This window comes from Biomphalaria glabrata, chromosome 17, assembly GCF_947242115.1.
Source record: "Biomphalaria glabrata chromosome 17, xgBioGlab47.1, whole genome shotgun sequence".
NCBI classification, from domain to species: Eukaryota; Metazoa; Mollusca; class Gastropoda; family Planorbidae; genus Biomphalaria; species Biomphalaria glabrata.
In genome coordinates, this window is record NC_074727.1 from 18,067,058 (window position 1) to 18,085,835 (window position 18,778).

An 18,778-nucleotide genomic window follows, 5' to 3' on the forward strand; every position below is an offset into this window, starting at 1 on the left:
CATACTAGCATTGTCAATGATATTATCACACTGGCCTATATAAAGAAATGTTATGAAATAGCTTTTTTTCTTTCTTTCTAAGCGAATTTCAAGAGCCACGAAGGATATAGCCTTGCGCCTCTGAAAGCCTCATATCCCCCCACCTAGGGTTCAGTCCTGTGAATCTGTTACACGTGTTAGGGGAAAAAAAAGCAGGTCCGTGAGTATATGTAGGTCTACCCTTTCGAGCTAGCCATACTTGTTCACCACCCCTCCCTTTCAGTTACGAGTCATGTGACTCAGGTTTAGTTAATACGTGTTGTCTTGAGTCTCATTCTCTGGCACGTGACACTATGCAATATTTTGAAAGAAGGTCATTAGTACTCATTAGCCGCTGTGGCTAGTAATTTAGTGGTAATGTTTGCTACAGAGGCGACTAAAAAGTTAACCAAAGATTCTGTGATTTAAAAAAAAAATGTATCAATGTGTAAGGTTAACTCTTTAGGAAAGGAGGTAATAGTTTGTGACGAAATGGGCGGGGCTTAAAGACAGGAAGCACGTGAAGCGGAAAAATGAGACTTTCGACAAACTGAAAGTGGTAACGAAATATAAATCTAGTGAAGGCTTAAGACGGAATTTACATGGTTTAGAATTTTGTTCAAAATTCTCAAGACTATCACGTGGTTTTAAAAATGTTATTTAATTAAAATTTACAATTTCTTTGAAGGTATTTTATTCACGACTGACAGAAAGCTGTATTAAAATATTTCTATACTAAGGAGACTTTTCTGTTGGCCTCCACAATGGTAGAACGACTATGGTTTCAGCTGACAGAAGCAAAGAGAGCCCTAAATGAAGCGGTGTCAGGAACACAAATTCCCGGGTTCAAGAATATGACGAACCCTTGCCTGGTCGTGCGGTATTTCCTCTGGGTTGTCTCGGTGGTTCGAACCCAGCCCTCTGCGGGAGGTCTGTGTTAGGATGTAATAATCTCAAAACCTGAAAAAAAATCGAAGCATGCAAATCAAAAAAAAAAAAAAAGTAACTATAGGATTGTGATTAAAAAAAAACAATTTTTGAGTATGTATCCAGTGCATTTGCAAAAAGACATTTAAATGCATTACTGTCAGGACTGAGTTTTGGTCAGCCTGGGTCTCCTGTTTACTGTAGAGAAGGGGGGCAATTCAGGTTGTTGACTTCAAAACTGTAATTGTTTTGGGTTGTTTTTACTTGGTGAGATGTTTTTGTTGAATATAATGTAACTCATAATAAGGTAGTGTGGTTTTGTTCCTAGTCCAGGACAGTTGGACTTTTGGATATAGATATAGTCGAAGTGTAGACTAATTATTTTTCTGTGTTGTCACTATTCAGTCTATGGAATATTAAGCTGATATATTTTTAATCGATACTGGATATTTCAAATGTCTGAACTGATTCTGTATTATAGTGCAGATAATGTAATAAACATATTACATGTCTGTGAATCAGCATTCTGAATCTTATTTTGTCGTATGTGTCGTTATGGTATTGCCCAGGACTTGGGTACATTTAGTAGGCCTATTACACATACGTATATTAGAGAGAAAATGAGTCTTGACAATTACACATGCATTTTACAAGTAATATTGTAATAATGCACTCAATTAAATGACATATACGACGTCTTAACAAGTGTGAACACGCAATGCGTACGTCTTAAGGTAATAGTCGACTGGATCTTACAATTGCGCCTGTGGGACTCTTAGTCATGGGCGCAGGCTCAATGAACCCCTCCGTGCCATGGTTGCTACGTCACTAGATTTTTTTAAAAAATGGGACTATTTCTTATACTCAAGGATAATATAATGTCGTGTGCTTGGGCTTTGTTGAGTGTGTGCAGGAGAGCGAGTGGGGAGTCTAAAAGTCATCCTGACCCATTGTGAAACGTGTACACGTCTTAACTTTCTTTTGTGATTCATACAATTCAGATGTAAATTAACCTTTAAAAATATCTTCCTGTTTCTTAATGACAACGTAAATTATGTCTTTGTCTGCTGGCGTATTAATACATACAAAATGAAAAGTATGACAGGTGGAAAAGTAGTGACGAAGAGTAACGTCTCGTGCTTTCTGATGTATTTATTTTTTAATGTATCACTTCGTTTCAAACATTACACCACACTACACATAGCCTACTTCTGGAACAGTCCGAACAACACCCATTTCATAGGCGGTACCAATAAACGTGGAAGTGAATTAAACTACTGTGCAGACATTTGGTGCCTAGTTAACGTAGGCCGAGATACCAATATTTATTAACCAGTATCCACATTAAAATAATGGCGAGCGGTTCCACTGCAATCTTCCCGACGTAATTACGATTATGAAAGCTGCCCAACCTGACCAATAGAACTACACATTCATGGGTGGGTGTGACACGAGATAAAACTCAGACATTGGTGTCCCAAATTCGCATTGCTAATCACATTTACGTGAGTTTATCTGCATGGCCCTATGCCTATACAAGAAGTGATAAAACTTTTCTTGTATCATTCTTAAACGTAAAATTGGTATACATATTAATAAATAAATGCAACATGAACGGTTATTTACGACTAGATTCTATACTTAACACATTTTTATCAGCTTTTTAAATTGTGTTTTTGTTTCTTTTACAGTTGCTGCTCTCATGGTTTTTCTTTTAGGTAAGTTAGAAGACGATAGATCTAGATCAATCTATTTGTAATAGTTCTAATTGGGAAGCTTTTTCCCCCCCTCAGCACCCATATCGATTTTGGATGTGCTCACTAAAAACTTTCCTTGCAGACCAGTAGACAATTTTTTTTAGTGAGGCGCAGTTTTAGTGATTTAAACATGTTTTAGAGAGTAGTCTATGTGCTGTAGATAACTAGAAGGGTGAACCAAAACCTACTGGTTGGCTTGTGAGATCTGCTGCCGTAGTGGCTGAACAAATTGCTTATTTATTACAATGCCAGGTTTGTTTGTTTTTAATCAAAGAAAATATTTCTTTTCGCAGGACTTTTTTTTAAAAACAAAGCTTATATCAATTCACTCTGTCTGGTAAAAAGTTTGTAGGCCTCACCTGATCTCGGATCAAGCTGAAATTTTGCATCATTTTTACCTGATAAAGCAAAAAAATGTTAAACTAGCCAGTTAGTTGATGAACTATTGGTAATTATTTTGTTTGGTATCTCGAACTTAGGAAAAAAATTGTACTTGACTGATGTGGTGGTATAAATTGAATTAGCCCCCTTTATGCTTTAAAATTTGAAGCTAACAATAGATAACTATAAACCTATTTTCATAGGCGCTTTGCTTGCATAGTGGTTATTGTATTAGCTTGAGGAAGTTTTAGCACTTAAGTTCGAATTCAGGTCTTTCACCTTTTTTAAAATAAATGCATTAAAAAAAAAAACACCCACATATTCCCTTCTCCCCTCGCCCCCCCCCTTTCCTTTCCAACTGGTCCAGATAAGTGATAGAAACCTAGAGAAAGCTAACGTGAAATAGTGCTAAACAAAAATATTGATGAAAAATATTTCTAATCACACTGATTTATTATTATTGTTAGTCTATATCTATTACAAATTTCATGACATGACTGATCCAAACTGATCCAACTACATTTTATATAAACTTTGTTTGTTGTTGTTTTTTTAGGTACTTTTCTTGTTTATTCTTCAGCTCACTCTTACAGTGTTTTCTATCATGTCATGTTGATGATACATTTTCAAATTAATTATAATGTTGACGATATTTTTAAAAAATTTCAGTTGTTATGGTAACAGCACAAGAAACAACCGTAAGCACTACTACTGTTACTACTACTACTGTACAGTCCACCACTAGCACCAATACAACTGCAGGTAAGCTAAGTAAAACAATAGCATTGATCATATAAAAGAAGCAGTAGCATATCATTGTTAACATCTACAGCATTTGGCCATGTTGTCATGTTGGCGCATTTTATTGTTTCATCACTGATCAATTTAGGCTTTAATTTCTGCTTTAATTGGGCAGTTACCAACTTCTGACACCATTTTGCCACCAGTCATATTGGGGCATTTTAATTGTTTCCTCACTGATCAATTTAGGCTTTAATTTCTGCTTTAATTGGACCCTTACCAACTTCTGACACCAGTGTTGTGTGTTTTTCTTGTTGGCTATGTAGTATTTTAGAAGTATTTTCCTTCTACTTCTGTAAATGAATACTCATTGATCATTCCAATAACATATCATCCCATCCCAGTGGCGCTACAGCCCATGGAGGGCTCTGGCCTGCTTTAACACATCCTTCCATTCAGATCTCTCCTGGGCCTTTCGTCTCCACGCCCTAACCGCAAGCTGCTTCAGATCTGCTTCCACGTCATCTATCCATCGCATTCGGGGTCTGCCTTTGAGTCGCCTGCCTTTTGGTTTTTGCCTGTATACGATTTTCGCCCCTCTGTTGTCTGACATTCTTTCAAGGTGACCTGCCCAACGTAGTCTGTTCTTTTTTATTTCGTTCACTATTGGTGGGTCTTCATATAATTGATATAACTCATGGTTAGTGCGTGTCCTCCACCCTGTTTCATCCTGTATGGCACCATAGATTTTCCTAAGGATTTTTCTTTCCCAAGTGTTATGTAAATTTTCAGATGTCTTTGTCAGTGTCGAAGTCTCACTTCCATACATTGCTGCTGGTCTTATTATAGTTTTGTATATTATTTTCTTGGTTTTACTTGAAATCATTTTGCTCTTAAGTAGATGGTGGGTGCTATAAAATGCCCTGTTGCCTGCTGCTATTCTTTCCTTTATTTCTGTTAGTAGGTCATTTTTTAAATTAATAGTACTTCCTAGATATTTGAAAGTTTGGACGTTTTCAAATTCGTGGTCTTTGATTTTGATATTTTGTCCCTCTGTTTGATTGTCTCTTGTCATTGTGATGTACTTGGTTTTACTGTCATTGACCTCAAGTCCTGCTGGTCGAGATGCTTCTTCTAGTTGTATGAAGGCTCTAGCGATGTCAGAGGTTTCTTTACCCAATAAGGCAATGTCATCGGCATAAGCAAGGTATTGTAGAGGTTGGCTGTATATCGTCCCTGTTGGTTGTGGACCCATGTTTTCTCTCCTGAAGTAGTTAGTAATAGTTCCCCTTGTGTTTATGTGTATATTTCTTATAACTCTCTCCAGTGTTAAGTTGAAAAGCATGCAGGAAAGTGCGTCTCCTTGTCTTAATCCTCGTTTAATCCTAAATTCCTGTGAGTGTTCTCCTTGTATTATGACTTTGCTTTTTGAGTTGTTTAATGTCATATGTATAAGTCTTGTCAGCTTATTGGGTATTCCAAAATCCTGTAGTGTGTCATATAGGTATTTCCTTCTGATACTGTCATAAGCCATTTTATAGTCTATAAAGAGTTGGTGGATTGGTATGTTGTATTCATGGCATTTTTCTAGTATACATCTTAGTGTGAAGATGTGGTCGGTTGTGGATTTGTTGGGTCTGAAACCACATTGGTAGTCACCTAAGATTTCTTCTGAATATTTTCCAAGTCTCTTAGTTATAAGCCTAGACAGTATCTTATAAGTCACATTTAGTAGAGAGATTCCTCTGTAATTACAGCACTTTAACTTGGATCCTTTTTTGTGTATTGGGGTTATAAGAGCAGTTTCCCATTCTGTTGGTATTACTTCTTCTTCCCAAATTCTTGATATTAGTCTGTGTATTTGGGAATGTAAGTCTTTCCCTCCATATTTAATTAGTTCTGCTGTGATTTGGTCCTCTCCTGGTGCTTTGTGATTCTTCATGGTCCTAATTATTTCTGATGTTTCAATGAGTGTTGGAGGGTTCACTAAGGGATCTGGTCCCCCATGCGGCAGTTCATATTCTCCATTGTCTCCATCTTCAGTGGTATTTAGGATCTCCTCAAAGTATTCAGCCCATCTCTCAATGACCCTGCTGTTTTCTGTAATAAGCTGACCATCTTTGTTCTCACACATGTGTGATCTAGCTTGAAATCCGTTCTTTTCATCTTTAATTTTCATATACATTCCTCTCATGTCTCCCTCCTTTGCTAGTTCCTCAATTTTAGTGATCTTGGACTTTTCCCATTCCCGTTTTTTCTTTCTTACAACTTTTGTGGCCCTTCTTCTTGCTTCATTGTATTGCTGTCTAGTGTTCCTGGTTTCTCTCTGTAGCATTATCATTCGGGCATTGTTCTTCTCTTCTATAGTTTGTCTGCATTCATCATCATACCACCCTATTTTCTCGTTCTTTTGTTTAAATCCAACTACCTCTTCTGCTGTTCTTTTGATAGCATGCTTTATTATTTCCCAATGCTCATTTATGTTATTTTCGCAGTCCTTTTCTAATGTTGTCAGTTGTGTTTGGAGTGCCATTCTATAAGTTTCTGCAACAAGTGGATCCTTTGTGAGTTTTTGACTATCATATTGCTGTGCTCTCTTTCTTTGGTAATTGTGTATGGTACTTATTCTTTGTCTAAATTTAGCTTTTACTAGTAGGTGGTCTGAGTCAGCATTAGCTCCTCTGAAACTTCTTACATCTAGTATGTCTGATCCATGTCTCTTATCTATGAGTATATGATCTATTTGATTCTGGGTGTTGCCATCAGGTGAGATCCAGGTTACCTTGTGAATATTCTTATGTTGGAATTTTGTGCTGCTGATAGACATTCCTTTTCCTGATGCAAAATCCACTAATCTTATGCCATTATTGTTGGTCTCTTCATGTAAACTTTCTTTGCCAATTATTGGTCTGAATGCTGGTTCCTTTCCAATTTTTGCATTGAAATCTCCTAGGACTATTTTGATGTCATGCTTTGGCGCTTCATCATAAATTCTTTCCAGTCCATCATAGAAGGCTTCTTTTGTGTTATCATCTGCATCTTCAGTAGGGGCATGAACATTGATAAATGATATGTTGAAGAATTTTCCTTTCAAACGTAGTGAGCAGAGTCTATCACTTACAGGTTTAAATCCAATGACATTACCTACCATTTCCTTTTTAACAGCAAAACCTGTACCTAAGTTGTTAGTGCTTCCACCACTATAAAATATAGTATACTCCTTGGTTCTGAGAATGTCCGAGTCTTTCCACCTGATTTCCTGTAGGGCTGCAAGGGGTATCCTATATTTCTTTAACATTTCAGTAAGTTGGGCTAGCGCACCTGCTCTATAAAGGCTTAGCACGTTCCATGTCGCAAAACAAAAATCATGTCCTTTTCCAGGCCTAGGTCGTTTTCCGTTGAGATCTGTCCGGGTTTTCTTGTGTGTATTAGCTTTCGTAACAGTATTTTTTATATGACAGAGTTGTTAGCCCTGTGCATAACAATCTGGGGGGCTGCCCCTTTCAGCTCTCTGGATAGCTGCCTTTATTTTCGGGTAAGGTGCCCTAGCCTTTGTGGATCCCTCCACTTCCTGCAAGGCAGCAGGTTTGATTTTGGTCCACCACGGGTATTTTATTTCCCCGGTACCCACCATATCTGGAGGGCATTCCCCTATCCGCCACCTGGGGAGGCGCTCGATGGGAGATCAAAAACTCCACGAGTCCAATAACATATAGATAGGTATATTAAAAGGTGACTAAATCCTGACAATAAATAATAAATCTGAATTACCTTCATGGTACAAAACAAAATGAATAATTACCATGTCATTTTTTTTTGTTGCTTTTGAATTCTTAGTGCAAAAACTTCTACTCAGAATTATCTTTTTAACTTAAATACATATAATAAATAACTTGTCAGTGTAACTGTATTTATAGGCCTGCTTGTCATTTTATGTTATCTTTTTTTTCCCCTTCTATCTTCAGCAACTCCAGCAAGCAACACAAGTAAGTTGCATTACTTTACTCTTCTTTTTAAATAGTTCTCAATCAGAAGCTCACTATAATCCAACAACAGATTTACTAATTCTATGTGATCTTTCAATGATTCACTAACAAATCCTGTTCTTAGTGGTAATTTAAAAAAAAAACAACTAATCATCTTTACTAAGGTATCTTTTTGTTTTATGAGCAGTTTCTTGGGGGCATGTTGGCTTAGGGGTTATACCACTTGGCTGAACTTGGAATCTTAGGTTCGAATCCTGTGGAGACTTGGATTTAGACAAGATTTTTAAGATGCCCCTGATTTGGCATTTGTTGGGAAAAGTAAAAGCAGTTGGTAATTGTGCTGGCCACATGACACCCAGTTCACTGTCTGCCATAGAAACATTATCTGCCCCATGGATAGTACTTTCTGAAAGGGGTACTTTAACGTTTTAAACTTAAACTGTCCTAGAATAGTCTAGAAACAGTCTTATGAAAGGACCAGCAATGAATCATTCAATAGTTTGGGTTAAAGGCACATTCCAAAAACTTTCTTATTGGTTTTAATTGAAAAACCTGAGTATTTATGCTAAGCATTCAAGATCCCTCTAAAAGTACTAGAATCATATTAAGAGTTGTAGACATTTTAACTTTTAATTATGCTCCTTGAACCAATAGTATTATTTATTTTCCTATTTCTATTTCACTATCCTGTTATGATTAAACTTCAATAACTTTTTTGTTTATCAGAAAATGTTATATTTGGTATCAAATTATAGGGGGTTGCATGCTCTTTTAACACATTACAAATTTAAGTTTATAAATCCAAAAACCAATTTAGTTTTATGGGGTCAAATCAACATTGGCATCATCAATAAGGAGAGAGTTAAAATCCTGTTTAAGATCTTATTCTTTAAACTGTCACTGTCTCCATTATAGTGAATAAATTCTATTAGCAGCTTTCAATTTTTTTTTCTTCAAAAAATTACTTTCAAAATTTTAAAACCTTATCACTCATTTCACTTATATTTCTACTTTTTATTACATTGCAGCAACAACAGTAGCTTCAAGTAAGTCTAAAATAATTTATTTGCACTTTACGGTTTTATGTTTTAAAGTGTACATTATAAAATTGATATATAGATTTAACTACAGTTATATGTATGTGGGTAGTTTGGTTTCAAAGCCAGGGATATTGTGGCTTGCAATTATGTCTGATTTCAACATCCTTGTATGTTTGCTAAATTTTAACTTGTTTTAAAAGTTCTAACTGAAAGTTGTAAAACGTCTATTAACTAGGTTTATTTTTTATTAAGTTGTTTTTTTTTTAGTGAATCGTGCCACTCAATGAATTTAATGAGTTATAATTAGCCAAGCCTAAAAGGTGGGGATTTTTTAAATTGAGACTTAAAGGTGAGAACGGAAATGGTTGAAGCATTACTGACCTTCACTTCATGTCATAGAAACAAATAAATTTGGTGTAATCATTAGTGTCATGCAGATGTGCCTAGGAGAGGTGTAGCACCTCCTATTTTTTTTTTATAGAAAAAGTTTTAGGGTTTATGTATATATAACTGTGTGTGTATGTATTTATGTAGGCTATATATTTTGCAGGTTATACAAACGTTTTATTATTTTGATATTTGTAGTACCTAAATTAATACTTAATTTGGCATCACTTTGATCTTCAAAATAGAGGGCTTAGAACTCCTCCCCGCTTCCCCATTTTGTCATTTTTTGTTCCGGATCTTTGCTTAATTTTAAATATTTCAACCTAAAACATTTCTTTCTACATTTTCACATCTATTTGTTTATGAGGGTGGGGGGGGAGGGGGGGTTTCAATGTTGTTTGAAATTAATTTTGACAGGGTAAGTTAATGAGAACAAGACATAAGTGTAATTAACATTCCCACACTCTATCATTTTTATCTATTTTTGTGTTTTAATTTCAGCTACGCCAAATATAGCCATCAACCTGCAGATCTCATACTTGTTGTTTGCTTTTGCTGGGATCGTCAAGTGTTTCTTTTAAGTTCGATGCCCAGAATTTCAAATTATTTTTAACAATTATTTTAGACAAATTGTTGGCATTGATTTGTATTTAGATCTTTGAATAGCAAACAAAAACTAATCAACTAAACATGGGGCCTATTTAACAATATATTTTATATTTTTTAATGTCAAGTTCATTCCAAAATTTTTATACTTTGAATTACATATTTTAAATTATTTTTAACATTTTTATTTCACCTAAATATTTTGTCATCACAAATAATGTAAATATTGATGTGTTATCTGATGTTCAGGTGGCCTTTTGTTTAAAATGTGTCAAACTTTCCAATGTTTAAAATGGTCAATGTACAAATTTGAAATAATTTAAATCATCGGCAATTTACTTTTTTTTTTCCATTATTTATTTATATATTTTTAGTGATGTCTTATATATATATTAAACATTAAAATATTTGAGTGTGTGCATATATGTTTTAATGATTATAATTGTGTCATGGATTAAGTGGTTTAAGTTTGTCATATGTTTGTAAATCAATCTTTGGGCCTTTGATATGACTCTGAAAGCATTGGTCAATGCGGAGGGGTAGCAGTGGGCGAGTAGTTTTGATTAGCTCGCAAGTCAGTTGACTTGATCGGTTAATTTGATCAGTTTGACTTGGTAGTCTTTTTAAGTAAATCAATATGTGTTTAAACCTTTTTTTTTTTTTGAGGGGGGGGGGGGAGATAGTTGGACTTCTTCAAATTGAATGTGATATTTGAATATTAAAATCTGAATGGACCAAGCCTTTCTAAAATTGTTAACTTTCAAATTGTAAATTGAATATTTTTTTGCTCAGCAGCATTGGTCTATTTAAATCATTTCTCTTTTATCCTACTGAATAAAATAAAATTAAAAAAATAAAATTGCTTCATAAAAAATATGTATTTCTAAAAAAAAGGTTACATATTAATAATGGGGCCTCTACTTGATTCCTTCTGGCATTATTTATTTGTTGTCCCCCTTAGCATTAGCATTCTCCCCCCTATGTTGCTGACCAATGTGCAGGATGAAATAAGGTTCTGAAAATTGTTTTATTCATCATGATGTCAACTGTATATTATACATTTGCATTATTTTTGTAATAAACTTTTGAATGAAAAAAATATTTGGATGATATCTCTTATTTTATGTTTCAGTTGCTATTTTGTAAATAGGCATCGTTAGCTTAATTTCTTCTTGAAAATACTCCTCTTTAATATTTAATGCCAGCAATCGGTAGAGTATTCAAATACTTGCAAGGAGTGTTTCGCAAGCACAGTAATGCAAATAGACGTTTGTTTAAAAAAAATCACACTGTTTATGAAAATAAAAACAGGTACGCTAAATAAAAAAAGTTTGTGTAAACTTATGGACGGACCCTACAGGCAGGTTCAGTTGAATTCACACCACACTGCACTTTAGTAGAGGAATAGTAATGAATACGTCACAGTAGGGGAATAACAAGAACTGCTTTTTAATTCATATATATATAAACAATTGAAACATGTATGAGACCAAAAGCAGAACATGTATTTAATATTCATTGCATTCATTCGACAAATAGCAAAACATGTTTTGCTCAATACAGATCTCGTATATTTCCACATAGATGGGCACAACATGGCCTAAATTGTGCCAAAAAAAAAAAATATCAAATTTCCACATAGAAGTGGCTTAGTGGTAAAAAAAAAAAAAAACTTGAGCCGTGACAGATTGCAAATTTAATTTTACCAGAGCTTGCTTTTAATAGACCGAACATACCGTGCATCTCTGTCTCCCTCCCTCGCTCCATTTGAAAAATATAGTTTAACGACAGTGAATAACAAAAAAAATTCAATGAGTAGTTTTTAGGATAAGGGTAAATCGTGAATTAATAAATACTATATCATATGCAACAATTTGAATCAGCGGATCAATATCTATATGAAAAAGGGGTACAGCAGATAACAACTTCACGAGGTGCGTGTTCCACGGCTCCCATGCCAACGTTGAGAATTATGCTGGGCTAGCAACATAGACGATAGATGAGTTCACTGGAGACCAGAAATATTTCCGCAGTAACTAGTCTGATGCATTTCTACGGGTACAGGATATTGTATCATTTGTTTTGTACTGGTGACTAAGCGTTGGCAGTAGATACCACCGGCACTTTAAAACCAACTCGGTTCTTGCGCTTACATGCGAGTTGGCAGTCTGTTAATTTAGTAGGGCTGCCTGTTCGTGTGCTATGCGTTCTGTCTTCTCGGTGGTCCCCGGGAGGTTTGGGCTAGGATGTGACATAATCTTCATTTTATAGGTATTGCTGAAATATGTAAACTTCATCAGTTATTGTAACTCATTGTATCTTCGCTTGACATAAAAGTACCGGTAGAGATTTTATCACTAGTCAAACAGCACTATTCCAAAGTAGCATCAGTATCAATAGACAACATAAGAGTCACAACAAGTTACTGTAACGGCAAACAATTAACATTTATAGTATAAATTCCCTAACGATAAAAAAATAGGCCTACCGTACCAATAGCGGTAAGTGGAACGTATTCATCTTAAATCATTGACTACACTCCCTTGTTTCTTTAAAGAAAAAATCTGCTCATAAACAAATTCTCTCCCCTACTCCTGACATTACTTCCAAACTATTTAAAATGTAGATCTAATTTATTCCTAATATTTTAAGCCCTTTCATTGTTGAAGTAACATTAACTATTTCTCATAAAATTCATGCATGTTGGTAGGCCTACATCTAGCAGGCCTAATTTATTTTTAACAGACATTCGAGCCTACTACACACACATCACTCCATGGCATGCTTACAATTAATGAGTGTCTTGTCAACAGTTAATTTTCTGGTGAATCTAATTAGTTCACAGGCAGTCTCGGCTCTTGTACGAAAACACTTTCTGGTTCGTCCAAATATAGTGGAATTCGGTTATTAAACCATCCGCTTATAGGGATCGAATCATAAGGTAATGAAACAAATCCTATTATATTAATACTAGACATATTTTACCCGCGACCCGCGGGTCTTTATTTGCGCATTACTTTCGATATAGTCACTGAGAGTGAGAGTAAACAATTAAACGAAATAATAATGTAATAAGTAAAGCGAATGTGTCAATGTAAAAATAGTGTGAAGCTATCAAATCAAAATAGCTAATAGGCTTAAATCCATTTTTTTTTTCAAATTAAAACATTTGCTAGTAGGCCTACATATATTTGATTAAAATTTGAGATGAATAGACTAAATTTTGTATGTTCATGTGTATAAAGTAGATCTTGAGGTAAACATTGATCTAAATCTACACTAATCTAGAGCTTTAATAGACTATTGAGTTCATTCTGTGCTGCGCATGCGTGAACTTTGTTTCATGAATGAATATAGGCAGATCTCAACACGGCTACGCAGCTTTAGCGAACAGCGAACGAATATATTAAAAATGCTTTAGAAAAACAAATTTGAATGTCAAATTGGTTAAAATATGAAATGAATGGACAATAATTAGTATATTTGTGTGTTAAAGCATAAAACTATCTTTGCGAAAAGAAGTTTTATCATCTTAGAGTTCAATAAGAGTTTTAGACCTAGGCCTAGGAATAGACTCAGTAGAGAGATGTGTTAATGTGTAACCATTTGGTAATGTCTAATGAAAGAATGTTCGCCAGGAAATCTGTAGTCACAGATATCAGGAACTAATTTATGTAAAAAATGCTTTTGAAATAAACGTAGCTAATGATCCTTTCACGTTATTTCTCTTTCACTACGAAAATAAAATTAGCTTTGAGAAAATGGGTTTACCCGAAGTCGATACATTCTTATCTATTAAAAACGAAAAGAGCGATAGCTTTGTTAAATGAATGGGATTATAAAGTGAACAATTAAACGAAATTATATTTAGTACGCGATTCATGAATGAATATAGATCTAGGCCTATCTCAACTCGGCTTCGCAGCTTTCGTAGGAGAATGTAGCTTTAGAAAACCAAATTTGAATGTTTATTTGATCAAAATATGAAATGAATGGACTTTAATTAATATGCTTATGTGTTAAAGTATAAAACTATCTGTTCGAAGAGAAGTTTTATCATCTTAGAGTTGAATTAGAGTTTTAGATCTAGGGATGGGATTGTAAAGTAAACAATTAAACGAATTAATATTTAGTACGCGATTCATTACGGTATTGTCTAATGAAAGAATGTTCCTCAGGAAATCTGTAATCACAGATATAAGGAAATAATTAATGTAAAAAATGCTTTTGAAACACAAAATTGAAGGTTAATTTTATTATATAATGAAATCAATGGATCTTCTTTTGTCTTTTCATGTGTCAAAGTAAAAAATAATCTGCGCAAAGTGTATTTCTTAAAATTAGATCTAGGTCTAAATCCTTTCTATCTTTTCTCATGTCAACATTGTAGACATGGCCTAGATCCATAAAATACTATAGCTGTAATAGAGTCGGACAACTTTATTTTTTTTTTGAGGGTCTTACATTTGTTTTAGGGCTACAATACATTCACTAAGGTCTAAGTTGGTACCCAAGGAACATTCCTGCCTAGTTTTATCAAGATTGGTCAAGCGGTTTTGATGTCTATAAGTAACATACATACATACATACATACATACATACATACATACATACATACCCCTCACATTCTACTTTATAATATAGATGTAATGTTATTCGTTTATTGGGACACGACAGCATCAGAGGACCAAGGATATTGAGGAATGACACGCCTGACGAGTTGTTGCAGAGTGACGCCGCGGGATGCTAGGAGACGCATTGAAACCTTTGTACCGCACGCAAGAGAGGAAATCCCATTACTGCGTTACATGTTTGCGGTGATTTTGTTCACGAGTAGTTAGTTAAGATCATATCAGATGCAGTCTTCGAACTTTGACTGAAAATTAAAAAGTATATACAAAAAAATATACTTCACATGGGCACAATCACGTCAGAGGCACGTTCAAGGCATTCAGACGAGAATCAGCATATCCACTTCGATTGGACAGATCTAGACTTCTGGCTATTTTCAATGGACCTCATTCACCAATCGTAAATAACACATCTAGCCACGTCATAATATTGATAAAACAATAAAAAAATACGTATCACGTGACACTAGCCTTTATGGATTACATAATTTGTATAGAAGATATATAGAATCACGTGGCTAAATGTTGTATGTTTACGATTGGTGAATGAGGTCCATTGGCAATTAAAGATGTTTTGTGATTCTGGAACAGAAGAGTAACATTTCTCTGTGGGATATTTTTTTTTCAGGATGTTTCAAAATTGAGTACCCTCAGGTCGTTGTCGGATGGTTTATTACTGCTGTATTTTGTTTTGCTGCAGAGTATTCTCAGGTCTAAAAGCAAAGTCGATTGACAAGAACTCACAAAATTTGTGCTAAAAGAGATTCAGCATTGCATATGGCATTCCCGATCATTGTTGCATCGGGTGAAAGACGTTTTTCCTAGTTCAAAAAAAATAAATATCTATATTATAAAGTAGAATGTGAGGGGTATGTATGTATGTTACTTATAGATAGTGAAGGGAACTAAACTAAATTTTTTTAGTTAAACTAAAACTAAGTTTGAACTAAAAAAAAGTAATTAAACTTTTAGTTAATCACAAATTGAAAAAATTAGTTAAACTAAACTAAGAAACTTTAGTTAAACTTTTACTAACTATTTTGACCTTTTTTAAGGACAAACAGCCAAACATGAAAAATATAAACAACAACCAATCTGAGATCTCTTTAGCAAAATGTAATAAACATTTATTTGTGTAGGCCTACATGAAAAAAGATTTAACTGTCTTTATGGGATAGATGTAGATCTTAATAGAATCACTAGAATGATACTATTATAGAAAGAAATTAGAAGTCATTGTCCAAGTTCTAATATAAGTTACCTTTAGAAGTAATGATAAAACTGCATGTTGACTCTAACTAACTCTAGATTCTAGAATATTCTGGATCTAATATCTTTCACAAACGAAATGATCAGAAATATAATCTGGATCTAGAATTAGATCAAGCTACTAGACCTACATCAAATAATTAATGTTTTAATCTAAAAATAATCAAAGAAATACAAGTTACTACTACTACTACTACTAGATATAAAATCCTTCTAGACCTAGATCAAATAATTAATATTTTAATCTAAAAATAATAAAAGAAATACTAGTTACTACTACTACTACTAGATCTAAAATCTAGATAGAGTCTAGTAGATATCTTATTCTATAGTGACTATAATACTAATAATAGTCGTCACTATACTAGATCTAATACTAAATTAACTAAATCTAGACTAGATCTACATCTACTTCTATTATAATTATACTTACTTATATCTACTATCTAGATCTACTATTATCTACTAGAGTATATAGATCTAAATACCCATATCTAGTTATAATCATAATTATAATAATTTTTAATAATCTAAAATCTCTAGATCTAGATTGAGTTACTAGTATAGAATATAGATCTATATCTTAGGTCTTAGTATAATAAGTAATCTAAATTTATCTAGATCTAATCTAGACTCTAATTCTAGAATAGTAGAATCTCTAAACTAATAGATCTAGTCTAATAAAGTAAAGTAATATAGATTTCAATTAATAGATTTATATTATTGACTTATAATTTTAAATTTACATCTAGATCTAAGACTAAGTCGACTAAGACTCTACTTAAGACTAAGAGACTAAAATAATTAAATATAGACTATTATGACTATAGATCTAATAGTAGTAATAGACTAATACTAATAGATTAGACGCCACTAGACTGTAACTCGAGACACTCTAGTAATCTATTAAAAAGTTTTAAAATAAAGAGTCGACATTTCTTTAATACAGGAACACAGAAGTGTTTAGTAAAAAGCAGCAAAATGTAGATCTATAGAAGCAAGGAATTAATCAGGATTTATCAAGCAGCGAAACTTGCTAGAGATATAATGAACACGTTTATTTTTCTCGCCTTTCAAATAGTCTACCTTGAATTGGCGGGAATAGCGACCGGGTAAAGGTCAAAAGGCTTTCTAGTGACCTGTGCACCCTCTAGTTTATTCTCCTCTCTATAATTCATTATTTATATTCTCCAAATTACATAGATCTAAATATTTATTGGTATGTATGTTAAAAAAGTTTGTAAAATTTGTAATTAAACTTTTTAGTTTGTAACTAAAAAAAAATAATTAAACTAGGATTTTAACTAAACTTTTTTTTTTTAATTAAACTTTGGCCTTAACTATTTTTTTTTAGTTAAACTAAAAGTTAGCAACTTTTTAGTTAACTTTTGCCCATCACTACTTATAGACATCAAAACCGCTTGACCAATCTTGATAAAACTAGGCAGGAATGTTCCTTGGGTACCAACTTAGACCGTAGTGTATGTATTGTAGCCCTAAAACAAACTTAAGACCCTCAAAAAAAATAAAGTTGTCCGACTCTATTACAGCTATAGTATTTTATGGATCTAGGCCATGTCTACAATGTTGACATGAGAAAAGATAGAAAGGATTTAGACCTAGATCTAATTTTAAGAAATGCACTTTGCGCAGATAGTTTTTTACTTTGACACATGAAAAGACAAAAGAAGATCCATTGATTTCATTATATAATAAAATTAACCTTCAATTTTGTGTTTCAAAAGCATTTTTTACATTAATTAGTTCCTTATATCTGTGATTACAGATTTCCTGACGAACATTCTTTCATTAGACAATTCCGTAATGAATCGCGTACTAAATATTAATTCGTTTAATTGTTTACTTTATAATCCCATCCCTAGATCTAAAACTCTAATTCAACTCTAAGATGATAAAACTTCTCTTCGCACAGATAGTTTTATACTTTAACACATAAACATATTAATTAAAGTCCATTCATTTCATATTTTGATCAAATAAACATTCAAATTTGGTTTTCTAAAGCTACATTCGTTTACGAAAGCTGCGAAGCCGAGTTGAGATAGGCCTAGATCTATATTCATTCATGAATCGCGTACTAAATATAATTTCGTTTAATTGTTCACTTTATAATCCCATTCATTTAACAAAGCTATCGCTCTTTTCGTTTTTAATAGATAAGAATGTATCGACTTCGGGTAAACCCATTTTCTCAAAACTAATTTTATTTTCGTAGCGAAAGAGAAATAACGTGAAAGGATCATTAGCTACGTTTAACATACATCTAAATCCAATCCACTAGATTATCCAAAAGCATTTTTTACATAAATTAGTTCCTGATATCTGTGACTACAGATTTCCTGGCGAACATTATTTCATTAGACATTACCTAATGGTTACACATTAACACATCTCTCTACCGAGTCTATTCCTAGGCCTAGGTCTAAAACTCTTATTTAACTCTAAGATGATAAAACTTCTTTTCGCAAAGATAGTTTTATGCTTTAACACATAAACATACTAATTATTGTCCATTCATTTCATATTTTAATCAATTAACATTCAAATTTGTTTTTCTAAAGCATTTTTAATATATTCGTTCGCTGTTCGCTAAAGCTGCGTAGCCGTGTTGAGATAGGCCTATATTCATTCATGAAAAAAAGTTCACGCATGCGCAGCACAGAATGAACTCAATAGTCTATTAAAGCTCTAGATTAGTGTAGATTTAGATCTATGTCTACCTCAAGATCTACTTTATACTTTATACACTCATACAAAATTTAGTCTATTCATCTCAAATTTTAATCAAATATATGTAGGTCTACAAGCAAATGTTTTAATTTGAACAAAAAATGGATTTAAGCCTATTAGCTGTTTTGATTTGATAGCTTCATTCACACTATTTTTACATTGACAAATTCGCTTTACTTATTACATTATTATTTCGTTTAATTGTTTACAAAACACTCTCAGTGACTATATCGAAAGTAATGCGCAAATAAAGACCCGCGGGTCGCGGGTAACATATGTCTAGT

General features: G+C 33.6%; 1 protein-coding gene across 1 annotated transcript in view; it reads right to left on the reverse strand.

Annotated features, from left to right (window-relative positions):
• Positions 1 to 564: 564 nt before the first annotated feature.
• LOC106068652 (heterogeneous nuclear ribonucleoprotein U-like) overlaps positions 565 to 18,778 on the reverse strand; it is a 37,162-nt gene continuing 18,948 nt past the window's right edge. The window contains exon 3 of the mRNA XM_013228110.2: positions 565 to 978. Within this exon, the coding sequence (XP_013083564.2) occupies positions 865 to 978 (114 nt within the window). The 3' untranslated portion in view covers positions 565 to 864. The remainder of the gene's footprint in view (positions 979 to 18,778) is intronic.